The sequence below is a fragment of the Theropithecus gelada genome, chromosome 4 (genome assembly GCF_003255815.1).
Source record: "Theropithecus gelada isolate Dixy chromosome 4, Tgel_1.0, whole genome shotgun sequence".
In the NCBI taxonomy this organism is placed as follows: domain Eukaryota; kingdom Metazoa; phylum Chordata; class Mammalia; order Primates; family Cercopithecidae; genus Theropithecus; species Theropithecus gelada.
Genome location: NC_037671.1, coordinates 71,574,926 through 71,591,411, shown reverse-complemented (window position 1 = coordinate 71,591,411; position 16,486 = coordinate 71,574,926). Strand labels below are relative to the sequence as shown.

Here is a 16,486-nt window from a genome sequence, read left to right as displayed (position 1 = left end):
GCTGCACTGGGAAGTACCACTCTTAGTTGAAGAAAAAAGCCATTTTCCACATGACTGGAGAAAGTTGAACAAATGGAAGAAGTGTTTCCAAAGTGTTCCAATAACACAATATGCAGTGGGTACTCACTCATTCAATATTAGAGTATCCACTGCATATTGTGTTCTTGGAAGGCTAGGTATAATATTTTCCTTTCATGTACTAGAATTAAGTGAACAATATTAGAAGCGGAAAGTGTATACTGAAAATAAACAGACACTTCATTTTGCTAAAAAACAACAACTTTTTGGTTTATACTATTGTTCTTAACCCATTTAGGGAGGAAGAAAATAACATCTCCAAACAAAGTATTACGAAACAGCATTGGTTTCTTTCTTATTTTTTAAAATACTTTGGAGCAAATTAAACATACTCAGAATGTTTTATTAACTAGAACATTCAGTTTAACTAGTTTAATTACCACTGTTTAGAAATTACTATGATCAGTGAGAACTCCTGTGTTTGGTCTCAGTGTGGGAATGCCCTGAGCAGAACGCCTGCTTGCACAGGCAGCTGAATGCCAAGCTCCAAAGTTTCCCAAGGGGTCAAGAGAACTGGCAATCAGCAGTTCTGTACATGGTGATCCTGCAGTTTACCTTGTAAATCCCTTCAAAAGGAGCAATAGCTAAATGCCACGGGAGAAAGGCCAACCTTTGCTTTTATCCTAAGTCAATTCAGAGAGATGGTTTTTGAGGCTCAGTAAATAGTAAACGAATATCCTTCCAGATAAAAATTTCTTGAGGGAATATGCTACGTCTTATTTATGTTAAGCCCTATAGTTCCTACTCTAGGGCCTTACACTTAGCAAGAGGTCAGGTTATTAAACAAACACTGAAGAATTATATCCTAATTTTACAAACCAGAAAGTTGAGAAATGTGGCCAATGACTCAAAACATGGGGAGAAGAATCTAAATTCTCAACTCCATCCCATCCTCCTAGATTCATTCAGGTGTGAGAGAAAACAGGTTTAGAGAAATAGAAGCTTTAAACTTGTTTTCCATTCTAGAAAAGGTTATGAGAATCGCTTTAACAAGGCCTATGCTTTGGAAAAATTTTCAACCAGAAAAAAATGCAGGTAGCTTTCTATCTCCTATGTACTCCTATGATACATTTACATTTTGAGGCCGTGCTTTAACCTCTCAATAAAACAGAAAAAATACAGCTCTGTGATGCCAGATTATAGATCTATTCTTGGCTCACTGAGTAAAGAAACTCCTAATGATTATAACAGCCACTGGGGTAAATATTTTTAACTGATATTTAACTATGTTACAAATATATTTGGACTTATTTATTGTGCATTTTTCTATAATAATTCCACATGGCATAAAAACTAATTTCTAACTTATTTCTTAGCTATATATTTCCAAAGTATATAGTCAACTTCCAAAGTAGTCAACTTCCAAAATGGAAGGTATAATCTTTTAAAAATTATTCTGAATATCTGACTATTGCCAAATTTCAGAAATAATATATAGATATTAGAAAACTTCAGCAATTTTAAGACTTCACTCCTTATTTTCTAAGAAATTTGAGCATAACTAAAACCCCAAGAAAAATAGGGTTCTCCCTTTATACTTTTAAAATCCACATTTTCTTTTTTTTTTTTTTTTTTTTTTTTTTTTTTGAGACGGAGTCTAGCCCTGTCGCCCAGGCTGGAGTGCAGTGGCCGGATCTCAGCTCACTGCAAGCTCCACCTCCTGGCTTCACGCCATTCTCCTGCCTCAGCCTCCCGAGTAGCTGGGACTACAGGCACCCGCCACCTCGCCCGGCTAGTTTTTTATATTTTTTTAGTAGAGACGGGGTTTCACTGTGTTAGCCAGGATGGTCTCGATCTCCTGGTCTCGATCTCGTGATCCGCCCGTCTCGGCCTCCCAAAGTGCTGAAAATCCACATTTTCTACAAGTCTCTATTAATTACCATAGAGCAATATGTAAATTAGGTACCCAGTCTACTTAGGCAGTACACTCTTAGAGCATGTAATTAGAAATTCAATGCGTCTCTTAAGAACAGACAGCTTTCGGAGGAAGAAAAAGCAACATTTTGTACAAAGAAATGGGGAGAAACACCATTCCAGAAAGGCAGAAGCACAGAGAGAAAGGAAAAACAAATTCCTTGATACTAGGTTATAAGGAATATAAACTATAATTCATTTATTCAACAAACATTTATTGTGCATACACTATATTGCTAAGAGCTATACAACACCCCAAAGTAGTTTTTGTAATTACTCTACCTATCTGATATGAGGAGCCCTGGGCCCACACATACCATCCACAATCAAGATTATAGCGGCCTAAGCTCTTTAGTTTAATTGGGTCCCACTTGTCAATTCTTGGTTTTGCTTCAGTTGCTTTTGGGGACTTAGACAAAAATTCTTTGCCAAGGCTGATGTTGAGAAAACTATTTCTTAGGTTTTCTTCTAGGATTTTTCTAGTTTGCAGTCTTATATTTAAGTCTTTAATCCATCTTGAGATAATTTTGTATATGGTGAAAGGTAGGGGTCCAGTTTCATTCTTCCACATATGGCTAGCCAGTTATCCCAGCACCATTTATTGAACAGGTAGACCTCTCCCCATTACTTGCTTTTGTTGGCCTTGTTGAAGATCAGATGGTAAGTGTGCCACTTTATTTCTGAGTTTTCTATTCTGTTCCATTGGTGTATGTGTCTGGTTTTGTATAAGTACCACACTGTTTTGGTTGGTATAGCCTTTTATAGTTTCAAGTCAGATAGTGATGACTCCAGCTTTTTGTTTGTTTGTTTGTTTTTGTTCTTGTTTTTTGTTTTTGTTTTGTTTTTCTTTTTCTTTTTTTTTTTTTTTTTGCTTAGCATTGCTTTGGCTATTTGGGTTCTTTTCTGGTTCCATATGAATGTTAGAATAGTTTTATCAAATTCTGTGAAGAATGAGGTTGTAGTTTGATAGGAATAACATTGAATCTGTAAATTGCTTTGGGCAGTGTGGCCATGTTAACAATATTGACTCTTCCATTCCATGAGCATGGAATGTTCTTCCATTTATTTGTGTCATCTCTGATTTGTAAACAGACAACTTACGAAATGGGAGAAAATATTCACAGTCTATGCATCTGACAAAGGTCTAATATCCAAAGTCTATGAACTTAAACACATCAACAAGCAAAAAACAACCCCATTAAAAAGTGGGCAAAGGACATGAACAGGCACTTCTCAAAAGACATACGAGTGGCCCCCAAGCATATGAAAAAATGCTCAAATCAAAACCACAATGAGATACCATCTCATACCATCAGAATGATTATTATTAAAAAGTCAAAAAACAACAGATGCTGGTGAGACTGCAGAGAAGAGGGACCACTTATACACTGTTAGTGGGAATGTAAATTAGTTGAGCCGCTGTGGAAAGCAGTTTGGAGATTTCTCAAATAACTTAAAACAGAACTACCATTTCACTCAGCAATCTCATTACTGGGTATATACCCAAAGGAAACAGACCATTATACCAAAAAGACACACACACTCATATGTTCATTGCCATGCTGCTCACAATAGCAAAGACATGGAATCAACCTAGGTGCCCATCAATGGTGGATTGGATTTTAAAAAAAAAGGTACATATACACCATAGAATTCTATGCAGCCATAAAAAAGAATGAGACCATGTCCTTTGCAGCAACATGGATGTAGCTGGAAGCCATAGTCCTAAGCGAATTAATGCAAGAAAAGAAAACCAAGTACTGCATATTCTCACTTATAAGTGTGAGATAAATACTGAGTACATATAGACATAAACATGGGGACAATGGACACTTGGGACTACTAGAAGCGCGAGGAACGGAAGAGCCACAGGTTGAAAAACTACCTATTGGGTACTACGCTCACTACCTGGATGCAATATACCCATGTAACAAACCTGCACAAGGGCGCCCTTTATCTAAAATAAAAGTCGATTTTTTAAAAAAAGAAAAAAACCTGGCCAGGCGCGGTGGCTCACGCCTGTAATCCCAGCACTTTGGGACGCCAAGGAGGGCGGATAACGAGGTCAGGAGATCGAGACCATCCTGGCTAACACGATGAAACCCCGTCTCTACTAAAAATACAAAAACAAAATTAGCCGGGCGTGGTGGTGGGCGTCTGTAGTCCCAGCTACTCAAGAGGCTGAGGCAGAAGAACGGCGTGAACCCGGGAGGCGGAGCTTGCAGTGAGCGGAGATCGCGCCACTGCACTCCAGCCTGGGCGATAGAGCGAGACTCGGGACTCATCTCAAAAAAAAAAAAAAAAAAAAAAAAAAAAAAAAAGAAGAAGAAGAAGGAAAGAAAGAAAAAATCTAACAGGCAAAGTAAAGGAAAGAAAATATAGTGGCTAAGCATGTGTGGCTCTCAGCCAACCTGCCTTGGTTCAAAGCCCTGTTCTGCCATTAACTCAGTAGCTGACTTTGGACAAGTTATTAAACCGCCCCCTACTTTGGTATTCTGGTTTGCTAAAAGGGAGATTATAACACTAACATTACTTATTGGGGTTATTCTGAGGAATAAAAGAATTAATGTGCATAAAGCATTTAGAAACATGTCCAGCACATAATCAATAATTAAAATGACTATTATTTGTGATAAAAAAAAATCTTCTCTATGACTTTATTCTCTCTTGATTTTCCTTTTAGCCTTGTATTTCCTTGTAGCTAGTGTCCAATCTCCCTTTTATTCTTGCCAAACTAACTGAACATATGGCCTAAATATGCTGTTTCCTCTCCTCACTTCTGATTCATTTCTCAGCTAACAGCAATCTGCCTCTGCCCTCACTGCTTCACTGAAGGTTAACACTGATGAGGTTATAAAATCACTGAAGAATTCCACATTGCCAGATTCAATGGTAATTTCTGATGGGTCTTTATCTTACTGAACCACTCTCTACATTTCAGACCCTTAGTTTCCACAACCCTGAACACCTTTTTGTCTAGTGTTTCCTTACAGCCTGCTGCCTACTCCATGTCATTCCTTGTTGCCTTTGCTCATCAATTAAATGTTGGTATTCTCCAGATTTCCATCCTTGACCTCCTACCCTTAATCTTTATTTGCTTTCCTCGTGATTTTAACTCTTGTCTGTATTTTTATGTCTTTTAAATCATCATCCAAGAGCTACTGTACATTTATAGTTGGAATTCCCACAGGCACCGAAAGCTCAGCATTTCCAAAGCTAAACTCATTTTATCACCCCTGCAATTTGCCAACCTGTTGTTCCACCTGTATTGAGTTCAGTTAATAGCACCACTATTTATCCAACCACCTAATCCAATAATCTGGAAATAACAAATCTATATCTTTTAATCTTCCACATTCAATCATTCACTAACACATTTCAACTCTATTGTCATACTTTTCCCCCTACTACTGCCCCAGTCTAAGTCATAATTATCTCTTGCTTAAGTTGGAACAAGTTTTAAAATTTAACCTCTACCTCAATTTTTGTCTCCCTCAAGCCATCACTGATAGAACTAGTAGAGTGACCAATCTAAAATGGAAATCCAATGACATTACCTGCCTAAATCCTATCTTCCTCAAAGATTGCCCATCACATAGAGGATAAAATCCTAGACCTTTATCATATAAATACAGCCTTCTACCACATTGTGTCTGTTTTTCCCTCTAGTTTCAATGACAGCTACCATGCTAAGTGTGAATATGTATATATTAAACATTATGTATACATATACAATCCATATAATATCATAACACCTTGAAGTAATATTTTATTCCTATTTTATAGATTAAGAAACTGTTACTGATATTTTCTAGATTAAGAAACTGGTACCTGTATAGTAAAAGTAATGTTGATCATTAAATCTAAATCTCTCATATTCTCCAATGGATTTCTTTGAGGTCAGGTCCACATTGTTCCTTTCTTTGAACCACCAGCATCTAGCACATTGCCTGGCATACACAATGGCTGTTAATCAAATGTTAAACTAAATTGACTGTTTAAAAAGAGAAGTGATGGATTATAACATTATCATTAGATTATGCAGCCACTGACTGAAGAAGGAATAGGGATGCTAGAATTACCTCACAGGTACAATAAATGACAACAATGACCACTATGACTGAGTTCGTAAAAAGTGTGTATCTGTTCATCATGTAAAAATTTAATAATCTTTCAAATTATGAGATAAGCTCTATATTATCAAGAGTAAATTTAACATTCTTTTCATTTCTAAATTGCATTTTATTCCAGTGTCTTTTACTTTTAGAGGATCAAAACAGAGGGAAATAGACATATTTGCACTAACACATATTCTCTGTTAAAAGATACAGTATGTATGTGCTCATGTTGCACTTGTATTTGTATGAGTATGAAATATATGTATGTGCACAATACACAAATGTATATGATGAAAAACTTCAAGCTATTTTTAAGTTTAGAAATTGATGACTTTAATAACATTTAGGAAGCTCATTCTTCAGACACACTGATTGCAAAGGATTAAAAGATCACCTGAAACCCTGAGACCATTAAAGAATTTCATTAATTATGAAAAAAATGCAGATGTGTGGCCAATCTTTCAGGTTGCAACCAAATAAAACTTCAAATAACGCACTCATAAATGGCTGAAGGAAAAGGAAATTAAAATGAAAACACATACATATTAAACATAACTATGAGCTGTGGCTGTTCAACAATTGGGCTTCAAGTAGTTTCACACCATTGGGCCAGGATAAAACATGCTCTGCTGGCATTTTCGTCTGCCAAAATAGCCATTTGCAATCAAAAATTAAAACTGGCACTACTTCTTTGCAAGCAGTTTTCAGAAGGCTGCTGGCTATCTTTCTTGTTTATAGTTTTTTTTGTATCAGTCCTTCATTTCATTTTGAAATACCCTTTTCATTTTTTTCCTTTTAGGCTATCGTATTCCAAGTACTAATATTTTAACATTTTTCAACATTTCTATTTGTAATATGGTCCTCAAGTACAATAGCATCGTTTAGATTTCTAAAGACTGATTAGAAGAGTATGGAAGATTTTATATATCAGCACAGTATAAAGTAGTATAACTTCTGCGAGGCCTCTGTAGGCTTAAGAGAAATCAGTGATTTTTTTAAAGGAATGCAGGAGGAAAAAGAATATGTAAACATCAGTCTCTACAGACGTAAACTTAATTCAGAATAGAATATATATGTAAATAGTAAAGTAATTCATTAGGTCTAATTGAGTCTGACACATAGAACGACCAACAGAGTAAAATTCCATCTTCCACAAGGGAACTAATAGTATATTTTGGAGATCTGGGGTGTCAGTAAATGAATCAGCATGTATGCATGGAGCATCTTTTATGTGACAGGCAGTATTCTGGGTGCTGGTGATATAATAGTGAATAAGACAGAAACCCCTGGCTTTAAAGAATTGGGGGTCAGGGAGGAGACAAGCAATAAACAGATCCTCCTCCAAGCAGAGGAGGAGTGATGTATTCTGTTAAGTCTTTAGAAAGATCACTATGGGCCAGGTGCTGTGGCTCATGCCTGTAATCCCAACATTTTGGGAGGCTGAGGTGGGCAGATCACTTGAGGTCAGGAGTATGAGACCAGCCTGGCCAACATAGCGAAACCCCGTCTCTACTAAAATGCAAAAACAATTAGCCAGGTATGGTGGCACAAGTCTGTAATCCCAGCTACTCAGGAGGCTGAGGCAGCAAAATCGCTTGAACTTGGGAAGCTGAGGTTGCAGTGAGTGAGATGGCACCACTGCACTCCAGCCTGGGCAACAGACTGAGGCTCCATCTCAAACAAAAAGAAAGAAAGAAAGATAACTTTGGCTACTATGTAGCATAGAGACCTTGGGGATTTAGGAATTAAGTTAAAGCAACTAGGTAAGAGGCAACCGTCAAGCTCACAGAAGAGGAAGGGAAATAATAAAAAGATCAGGTTACTTCTTATTCCAAATACTCCTTCTCTTTTATGATAGTATTTTAGACTCTCTACAGTATCCTCTACCACCTTGGATCACAGACATGATTGTGCTCATGTCACAGATGAAGATTTGGAGACCCAGAAGTGTGAGATGACTTACAGAATTAATTAGTGGCAAAACTGCAAGCAAAGCACTAATCTTCTACTTCTAGTCCCATATCTTTTTTCTTTTAAATGAATCGTCAGTGTCTTACTTCTAAAAAAACCGAAAAGACTTGGTAGTTCTTTCAGCTTCGGCTCACCCCGAAGCTCCTCTATGGAAGGCTTATAAGGAAAATTATTTACTTACTCAATTAAGCAAGCATTTATGGAGGGTCTACTAGACATGAGGCACCTTGTTAGGCACTTAATATTTAGAAATAAGTAGAAATTTCACTGTATGGAAGCTCGCTCTCATGTGGGAGAGACAGACCAAGCAGCCCATGATGACAGTACAATGGGGGAAGCACCCTTATAATGACATTGGTAGAGTGCCATGGAACCTGAAACAAGGGGCACCTAACTCATCCTGGCAGAGGGAAGGGAACTGTTTGGAAATATGCCCAAGAGGAAGTGATCTTTGAACTGTACTTTGAAGAAACATTAGGAGTTTAATACCAAGGGTGCAAGATGTGGGGAGAATCCAAGAAAACAGCATGAGCAAACACATGGTGGTGAGACACAGGGTGGAGCAGTACAGTAAGGGTGGGGCTTAGAGTGCATATTAGAGGGGAGTAGTTATATAGGAGTCTATGCTCTGAGGGTCTTGTGTGAACTCTTCCAAGGAATCTGGAGTCTAACCTACACTACTGTGTCCATTTTCCCCAAGTCTTAACCACTCCTCAGTCCACTTGAATCATATTTATGACCCTTAGCACCCCACAGAAGCTGCAGCAGCAAAGGCCATCAGTGGCTTCCTTCATAAGAAATCCAATGAAATCTTACCTAACTTTTCTAGTTCTTTCTGCAGCACTGGAAACTGCAGGCCATAACCTTTTTTCCATATGCATCTTCCTTTACTTTCATGAAAAGAAGATCCCCTGGATTTTCCCTTGGCTTTTGGGTTGCTGTCAAGCTTCTCCCAGGTTCTTCCATTGGTTCTTACTTTTTCATCCACTGCTTGGTGTTGGTGTTCCTCAGTCTCTTGCCTCCACTGTGCCCTCACTCACTCTATATATTCTTTGGACTATCTCATTTTTTTCTACTCATTGCTTTAATTACCACAAAACTGACAGAGGCTTTCAAAGCTAAATATCTGGTTAGATATTTAGATTAAACTCCAGATTTATAAATGAATCCATTCCTTCAAAAATATTTTATTGAGTGTTCTCTATGTGCCAGAAATAGTTCTGGTTGCTGATCCAACATGGTTGGAAATAGACTGTGCCTCGTTCACTGCTATGTTCCCACCACTTACAGTCTCCACTGAATGACTCACAAACATCTAAAACCCAACATATTCAAATCTGAGCCCATTATATCCACCAGAATATGTGCCCTTCACTCTTTGTCCCATATATTAGTGAACGGCACTTCCATTCCTCAAATCAACCAAGTCAGAATCATCTTCCTCATACCACATGTCAGACTGGTGAAAACAATCTGCAAATTTTATCTCCTTAACATTTCTTTGGTTAAACTCCTCCTTCTCATCTCCATAGTTACTGCCTTAGTTCCTGAGGAAGTCATCTCTCATCTTTCTACTATGATCCACAGCATATAGTAGATAGTCAACAGACATTCACAGAATAAGTTTATGAATAAATGAACACAACAATGAATGGAAAACTCACACAATTGCTATCATCTCCTTATAGGCCATATTTATTTACTGAACTCCAATTTATTTACTGAACTAATGAAAGGCAAATCTTTCCAAAATTTATATCTGATTATGTCATTCCCCTGATTATCACCATTCAATGACCACTACTGCCTACAGGATAAATACCAGATACTATGGTCAGCATCTGAAGCTATCCAAGAGATTGATTACTTGCCTTGTGCTCTATCTTCTTTTCTTGAGGCTTTCTACACCCTCAAAATACTTAACAGCACCTAGAATTACTGTGCTGATTCACAACCCCATATCTTTACTCAAGCTGTTTTCTCTGTCAAGATTGTTCATTCCCTCCTGCTGTGCCCACCTGAAAATTAACTACTCATTTGTGGAAACTCAGCTTACACCTCACTTCCCCTTTGAAGCCTGTGCTGACATTTCTGCCCAGTCTTCACTTCGTAACTTCTCTTTCTAAGCACACCAATAACATTGTTTCACACTTGTTCACAGGCTCATAGTAGTCCTTTGCTGGAGTCTTTTCTTTCCTCCAGAGTGGAGGCCTTTGCCTTGTTAATTTGGGAATTAGCACATATTACACACTCCAATACTTGTAGATGGATAAATAGATGAAGGAGTAGGTGATGAGAGTCATGGAAATATTTTAGGCAAGGGGATGATATGATAGGGTTTGCATTTTACGAACAATACTATGATGTTAGAGCAGAGAGAAAGCTAAGAACAGAAGCCAGACGATCAGGCAGGAGAATATTACAAACCATCCAATGGAGAGGTAAGAAACAGAATGGAATAGAAGTAGTAAAGAAGAAAAGGGAATGTATTTGAAAAATACCTATAAAGTAAACAAACAGTATTTAATGACCATTTGCCTGACCAGAGGGAGTAACTATGAGAAAAAGGATGACTTCAGAGCTCCTAGCTTGGGTGACTTCTTCTTGTCTCCTTGTTTAATATCTATAAATTTGCACCCATAGCATTAAGTCAGACAAAGATACATTAGGCAAAGTGATCAATTACATGTATCTACAACACCGTTTCCCATGTAATTTCTCAGAACCACATTTGCTGCATCAGTGCAAATTTATATACGAAGCCCCATCCTGTGTTCCTCTACTATCCTCATTATTCTTCAAAATTTTCCCTAAACAAGGAGGAATTAAAAAGGGACAAACAACATTCAAGGCAACGAGTCACCTCATGTTTGAACAGCACACTAGTAAAATGAAGAAAAGTTGAAGACAGGAAATATGGCTGTCAGGTAAATCCTTAAGAACGGTAAGGGCAAGGATCTCCTAATCCCCACTAATTTAAAAAGTTTAAGGGAAAGTATTTGAAGTAGGTCATCCCTTGCTCTGTCCAGCCATCCTATCAATAGGCTAGGATATGTACTCTTGAAAAGACATTTTATACCCCTAAAATACCAAATAATAATTATTTTTGCATAAATAATAGAAATTTATATTTACCTCAAGCATAACTTTAAACATGCTTTTCTTGTTTCTTGGCAGTGAAAACACTGGTCGACCAAGTAAATTCATCCCTGAAGTACCTCATTAATCACAGTGCACTTGTTCTTGGCAAGAACCTTAATATGCTACAAAAACTGTTATTAAAGTAAGATTTGGGGATTCCCAGACTGGCAAGGAATTAGTTAATTACACCTCTCTCGAAATTATTTTCTTGGGGTCTAGTTAAACTTACAGCATAAAGCAACTTCGATAAATGAATGTAATGCGTAAAGTCTGGCTATTCTAAAGCTCATTTAAAATCACAAGCAGCAACTGCCAAAGATGGCCTCTTTCCCCAGGGTCTGCTTAGTTGTGCACAATCCTCCCAGAAGATGATACTATCCATTCCCTCTTTGTGCTAATGTGGATCTAGCACCCCTATCTAATTGCTGAGGCATTACAGTTTCAGACTCTAAAATATATAATGCAAAACTTCACATAAGCTACATCTATTAAGTACGTAATTTATTTCCTATCTACCACTAAAGATACTGCTAGACTGATAAAGCTTGGTGGATAGAGAAGTATACAACCTTGAACCTTTGGAAAAATAATTTATCAATGTTTTAAAATCTGTAAGCCCATACAAACCTGTTAACACCAACACATGGAAAAGAAAATGTTGCGTTGCAAGTTTTCATTGATGTTCAAGAACAAGTTAGGAGATGCAAAGTATGTGCACCAACCAAGGCTTTCTTTAACTCTGTCTGAATATACAATGCATAATATACCAAAAATGAAAGGCTAGAAATGGTATCATACTTAAAATTCAAAACCATACATATTTTGAGCATACAGTTGTAAAGAAAAAATCATAATCTATACAGTACATATTTGCTACCAAATTGAGTATCATAATTGCTAAATTATTTCAGTATATTCTGACAGGTCAAAATAATTTACCAGGCTTATTAAGTAATATGTTTAATTATATATCAGTTCAGAGGAGATTAATATGAAAAGTGTCAGTAGCATTTCTCTATCATTATCCTAACCACATTTAAATAAATGTGAATCTTACATAAAAGTTATACTTTTTGATGTAATACTGATGCAACACAACCGTTCTCCTTGTGTGCACTGTAAAACGGAAAGTTGGCTGGAATATTCCGCCTAATGCTACATGTTCACATCAATCAGAAACTATAAAATTTTCCAGATACCAGAGACCCACAGATTGTAGACTCCACCAATTTCCTGACTCCTATGTGGTCGAATTCCAGGTTCACCTAGTTACAAAACCAGCCCTTCTTCCACGTTATTTCAAAACACGTTTCTGGTGTTGATGCTAATTCTACACCCCCGGAGAGAGTTATGTACGGATGACACAACTTATCTCTAAAAGAAACCTAGTCCGTGTGCTCAAGACTTATTTTACTAGGAAACAAGGAATGTATCAGCGAGTATCTGCAACTTTCTCTACTGGTCTTCTAAGGTTGATGTCTTTATATTTCATCTTAACAAAAAAGAAGCAGAAATAATGATACTAAAAAGAGAGGAAGCAAAAGGAGAAAAGGAAGAAAAAAAGAATTAGACATGAGGTAACATTATAAAAACAACCTTAAAATGCCCAGATAAACGTGACTCTAATAGGAGACCGAATGAATGGACTTTGTGGGAAAAACAGTAGTAAACTTTAAAGCCACTGAAAGGTTTTAAATGCCTAAGGGAAAAATAAACATTTGCTTCCAATCATTTTCTCATTAAGCATTCTCTGCTAGATGGAGAAGGCTTACTGAAAACACACACACACACACACACACACACACACACACACACACTTTGACTCCGCGCCACAAATGGGGACTTAATCCACTGCCTGATCTCTGTCCGAGGCGACCCATTTGCGCTTCTGCTATCGCACCTCTGCCCGCGTTCCTGCGCCCCAGGTTCCCCGCTGCCTCCCTACCCGCTGCAGCGCGGGAGCCTTGCTTCGCCTGGCCTGCTGGCCTCCTCTAGACCTTGGCCACCTTCTCCGTGGCAGGAAGGGCTACATGCACTGACAGATTTTCCGTTGGTGGTGGCTGGGTGGTGGCGAGGCGTGTTTCCGGGCGCACTTAAAACCTAGCAGCTCTCTCCACCAAGTAGCAGCTTCCCCTATTCCGCCCCTAGGACTGAGGACCTAGCCCTCGGTACCACCTCACTCCTCCCGGTCCTACCCAGCCATCACCTCCTAACCTCCCCAATGTACTCTCAAGCCTCACACAGGCGCCTGTCCTCCCTTTGCATTCCCTAGCTCCCGGGCGCCCCGTTCGGTTGAAGTTTACGTATCTTGGGACCTAATTGCTCCCAATTATCCGCGCAGCCTAAGTCCCGCGTCTGCCTGGCTCCCGCCCCGGGAGCCTGAAGCTACCGGGCAGTTCATTGGGTGTCCTCGGGAAAATGGTTCAAGCTGTAGAGATGGGAGAAGTGGGGCTGGGGGAAGGGAGAGGCTCCAGAAGGAAGACCACGAACACGTGCGAAGAAATAAAAGCCACCACGTGTGCACGCGCGCGGGGCCCAAGGGCGCGAGCGCGGAGCACGCCCCAGGGGGCCAGGGACAGTGGTCCCCTGGAGCGGGCATAGCAGGGGGCGCGGGTACTCACACGAAAGCGTGGTAGATGAACGCCCAGCCGCGGGGTCTCTCCAGCACGTTGTACAGGTAGTTCTGCACCCGCCGGTACTTGACGTTGCGCCGGCAGCTCTGGCTACTCGTGTAAGAGAGCGGCTTCCCCAGCAGGCTCATCCGGGCCCCCTGCTTGCCCCGGCGGCTCTCCCTCAGGCCACCGCCGCCGCCACCGAGCGTGGCCGCGCGGGTGCCCAGCAGCAGCAGGCCGTCGCCCCTGGCGGCTGCCGAGTTCAGCAGCACCCTGCCCCGGCCGGACTCCACATCCTTCATGCCGCTGCCCAAGCGCCCCCCGCCCGCCGCCGCCGCCGCTGCGCCGCTCTTCACCCAGAGCCCGGCGGCGCCGCCCTCCTCTCCTCCCGCGTGGTGGCGGGGCATGGCATCACCACGGGCACCGCGAGGGGGCCGCCAGCGCCTGCGGCGGGGGCAGCGGCCTCATGTGCGCCGGCGGGTTTCAAGGAGGAAGCCGGCGGCCGACGGGGCGCCCGCCAGCCAGAGACCTCTGAGCCGGGGGCGGGGAAGCAGGCAGCCAGCAAACCGCCCGGGCTTCGGGGCGGGAAAGGAGGGGCTGCAGAGGAGGCCGAGGAGTCCCGATTTCTAACAGCCTTTAGCTTCGAATTCTAAATCCGGACCTGTTTGGGGCGTCAGTTTGAGAGGGTTTCTCTTTCTCCCTCATTCCCGCGACTACCACTCCCTCCTTCCCAAAGTGCCCCCGGGGACGGAGTGGGGGAGTGCGGGGCGCTCCGAGGCGCGCTCCCACGCGCGCACACCCAGCCCCAGGCTTCCCCTTTCTTCCCTCTTTCCACTCCCCACGCCTTGCAGTGAACCGACTCCAGAAGCCCCTCTCCGAGGCGCGAGTTTAGTTTGGTTGTGGCAGGGGCTTTGCAGCTGTCCGGAAGGTGAAGTCAGCCTTGTGTCCTGAGGAGAAACTGGAGACGCAGGTCGCTGTGCTCTCCCGCTGCTACGTCGCTGCGCCGGATCCTGCCATCCTTCCGCAAGGGGTGAGAGCGGGAACAGCCCTGCCCTGCCCTCCAGGTATTAGCTAGCCTGGAGGCTGGAGCGCAAGGTAACGCTCCAGGCAGTGGCACTCGGGTCCCCGCACACGGGCGAGCCCTCCGCAATTCAGTGGACAGACTCGAAGGACGCGGCTGCCGAGTCCGCGAGGCAAGGACCAGGCATCTTCCCGCGTCTCACTCCAGCCTGCGGACTGTGACTTTCCATCCCAGTATCAGACAACAAGCCCGCGAGTAACTGAACATCCTTTCCAGTCCATGGGTGGGGTGTGGAAAGGGCGTAAAACTCCAAAGTTGCTCCTCCGCTGTGAGCGAGCTGCCCCGGGGCTCTGCTTGACTGCGGCGCGAAGCCTGGGAGAACAAACCCGGTTCCCTCCGTCAAGAAATTTCCATTTAAGTCCAATAAAGTCATATGATTGAGAAGTTCGGCAGCGGCAGCGAGGACCCCAGTGTCTGGTAAAGAAAACCTGAGGGTGGGGCGTCCCGGACGCCAGCTTTTTGGGGTTCCGACCCCACCCACCTTATGTTGTAACTTACAAGCTTAGAGACCTGTTGCAAGGAACAACTGACTGGGTCTTCCACCACCTCTGGCACCCGGGTGGTCCAAAGCCAAGGCACCCTTGGCGGAGAGAGAGGCCACGGTGCCACTGGCCGCGGCCTCTGGCCTTCAGAAACAGTATATTACAAAGAAAAAGCAGTTTAAACCTCACATTCAGCATAGGGAAAACTGAAGGATGCCAGGCTCGGGGACTTCTTCCAACAGAGTGGCTCTTCCCTGAATATGAACGAAAACAATCATCAAATTAAACTGAAGGGAAAACTAAGCTTCCACCACAAAGACACAGCAGATAGTTGCAAGGTGGATTCCTTCGGGCCTCTTCCTTTCCTAAGGCTAAAACAATGCTAAGGCAAAAAGTCTTCTTGCAGCCGTCTCCTCCCCTCCGAGATAAATACTTTCCCAATTCCCCTCCACCCTGTACACACACCCACGCCCGCAGCAGCTGATTTTTGTCTCCTGCAATAACTCGATTTAAATGCTTTGCTTTTACTCTTTATTATCACTATTATTTGTGTGAAGCCCTCTTGCCTGCTCTTGGTCACCAGCAGGAGCAAGCCCTCCCTCCTTTCCCCCAAGCCTCTGGGCAGCAGAAGCTAGCTGGGAGCTCTCTGCAGCTGGCGGCGACGCCACGTGACTGTGAGCCGATCACCAGCACCCAGAGTCACTCTAGCTTTCCCCTAATACACTTCACACCCACGCACTGTGGAGGTGCGAGAGAGGTTGCTCCGTGCGGTGCTATTCGAGGCAGATGCAGAGAGCGCCCTGGAGTAAGCTCTCCAATCCTAGAGCTGCGCGGGACCCTGACTGAAGGCGGAGGGGGCGGGAGGGGGGTGCTATTGCTATATTTAGACTCCCTATGGAGTTTCTGTGCAGGGACTTTCAGGGTGAAAGATCTAGAGACTTAAAATGACTCGTGTGCCCGCTTTAAACGTCAAAATCTTGGCCTTTCTGCAAGCAGTAAAATGAAAACCACTTCCTCTTAACTTAGCTGTTTTCCTTGTTACAGACTTCTACTTTCGCTGGGTAGGTAAAGTCACTTCCATTTCTCTGG

General features: G+C 42.1%; 1 protein-coding gene across 5 annotated transcripts in view; it reads right to left on the bottom strand.

Annotated features, from left to right (window-relative positions):
* KCNQ5 (potassium voltage-gated channel subfamily Q member 5) overlaps nucleotides 1-15,152 on the bottom strand; it is a 572,501-nt gene extending 557,349 nt beyond the window's left edge. For all 5 annotated transcript variants that reach the window (XM_025383720.1, XM_025383721.1, XM_025383724.1 and 2 more), the window contains exon 1: nucleotides 13,844-15,152. In XM_025383720.1, the coding sequence (XP_025239505.1) occupies nucleotides 13,844-14,241 (398 nt within the window). In that variant the 5' untranslated portion in view covers nucleotides 14,242-15,152. The remainder of the gene's footprint in view (nucleotides 1-13,843) is intronic.
* Between the last annotated feature and the right edge of the window lie 1,334 nt (nucleotides 15,153-16,486).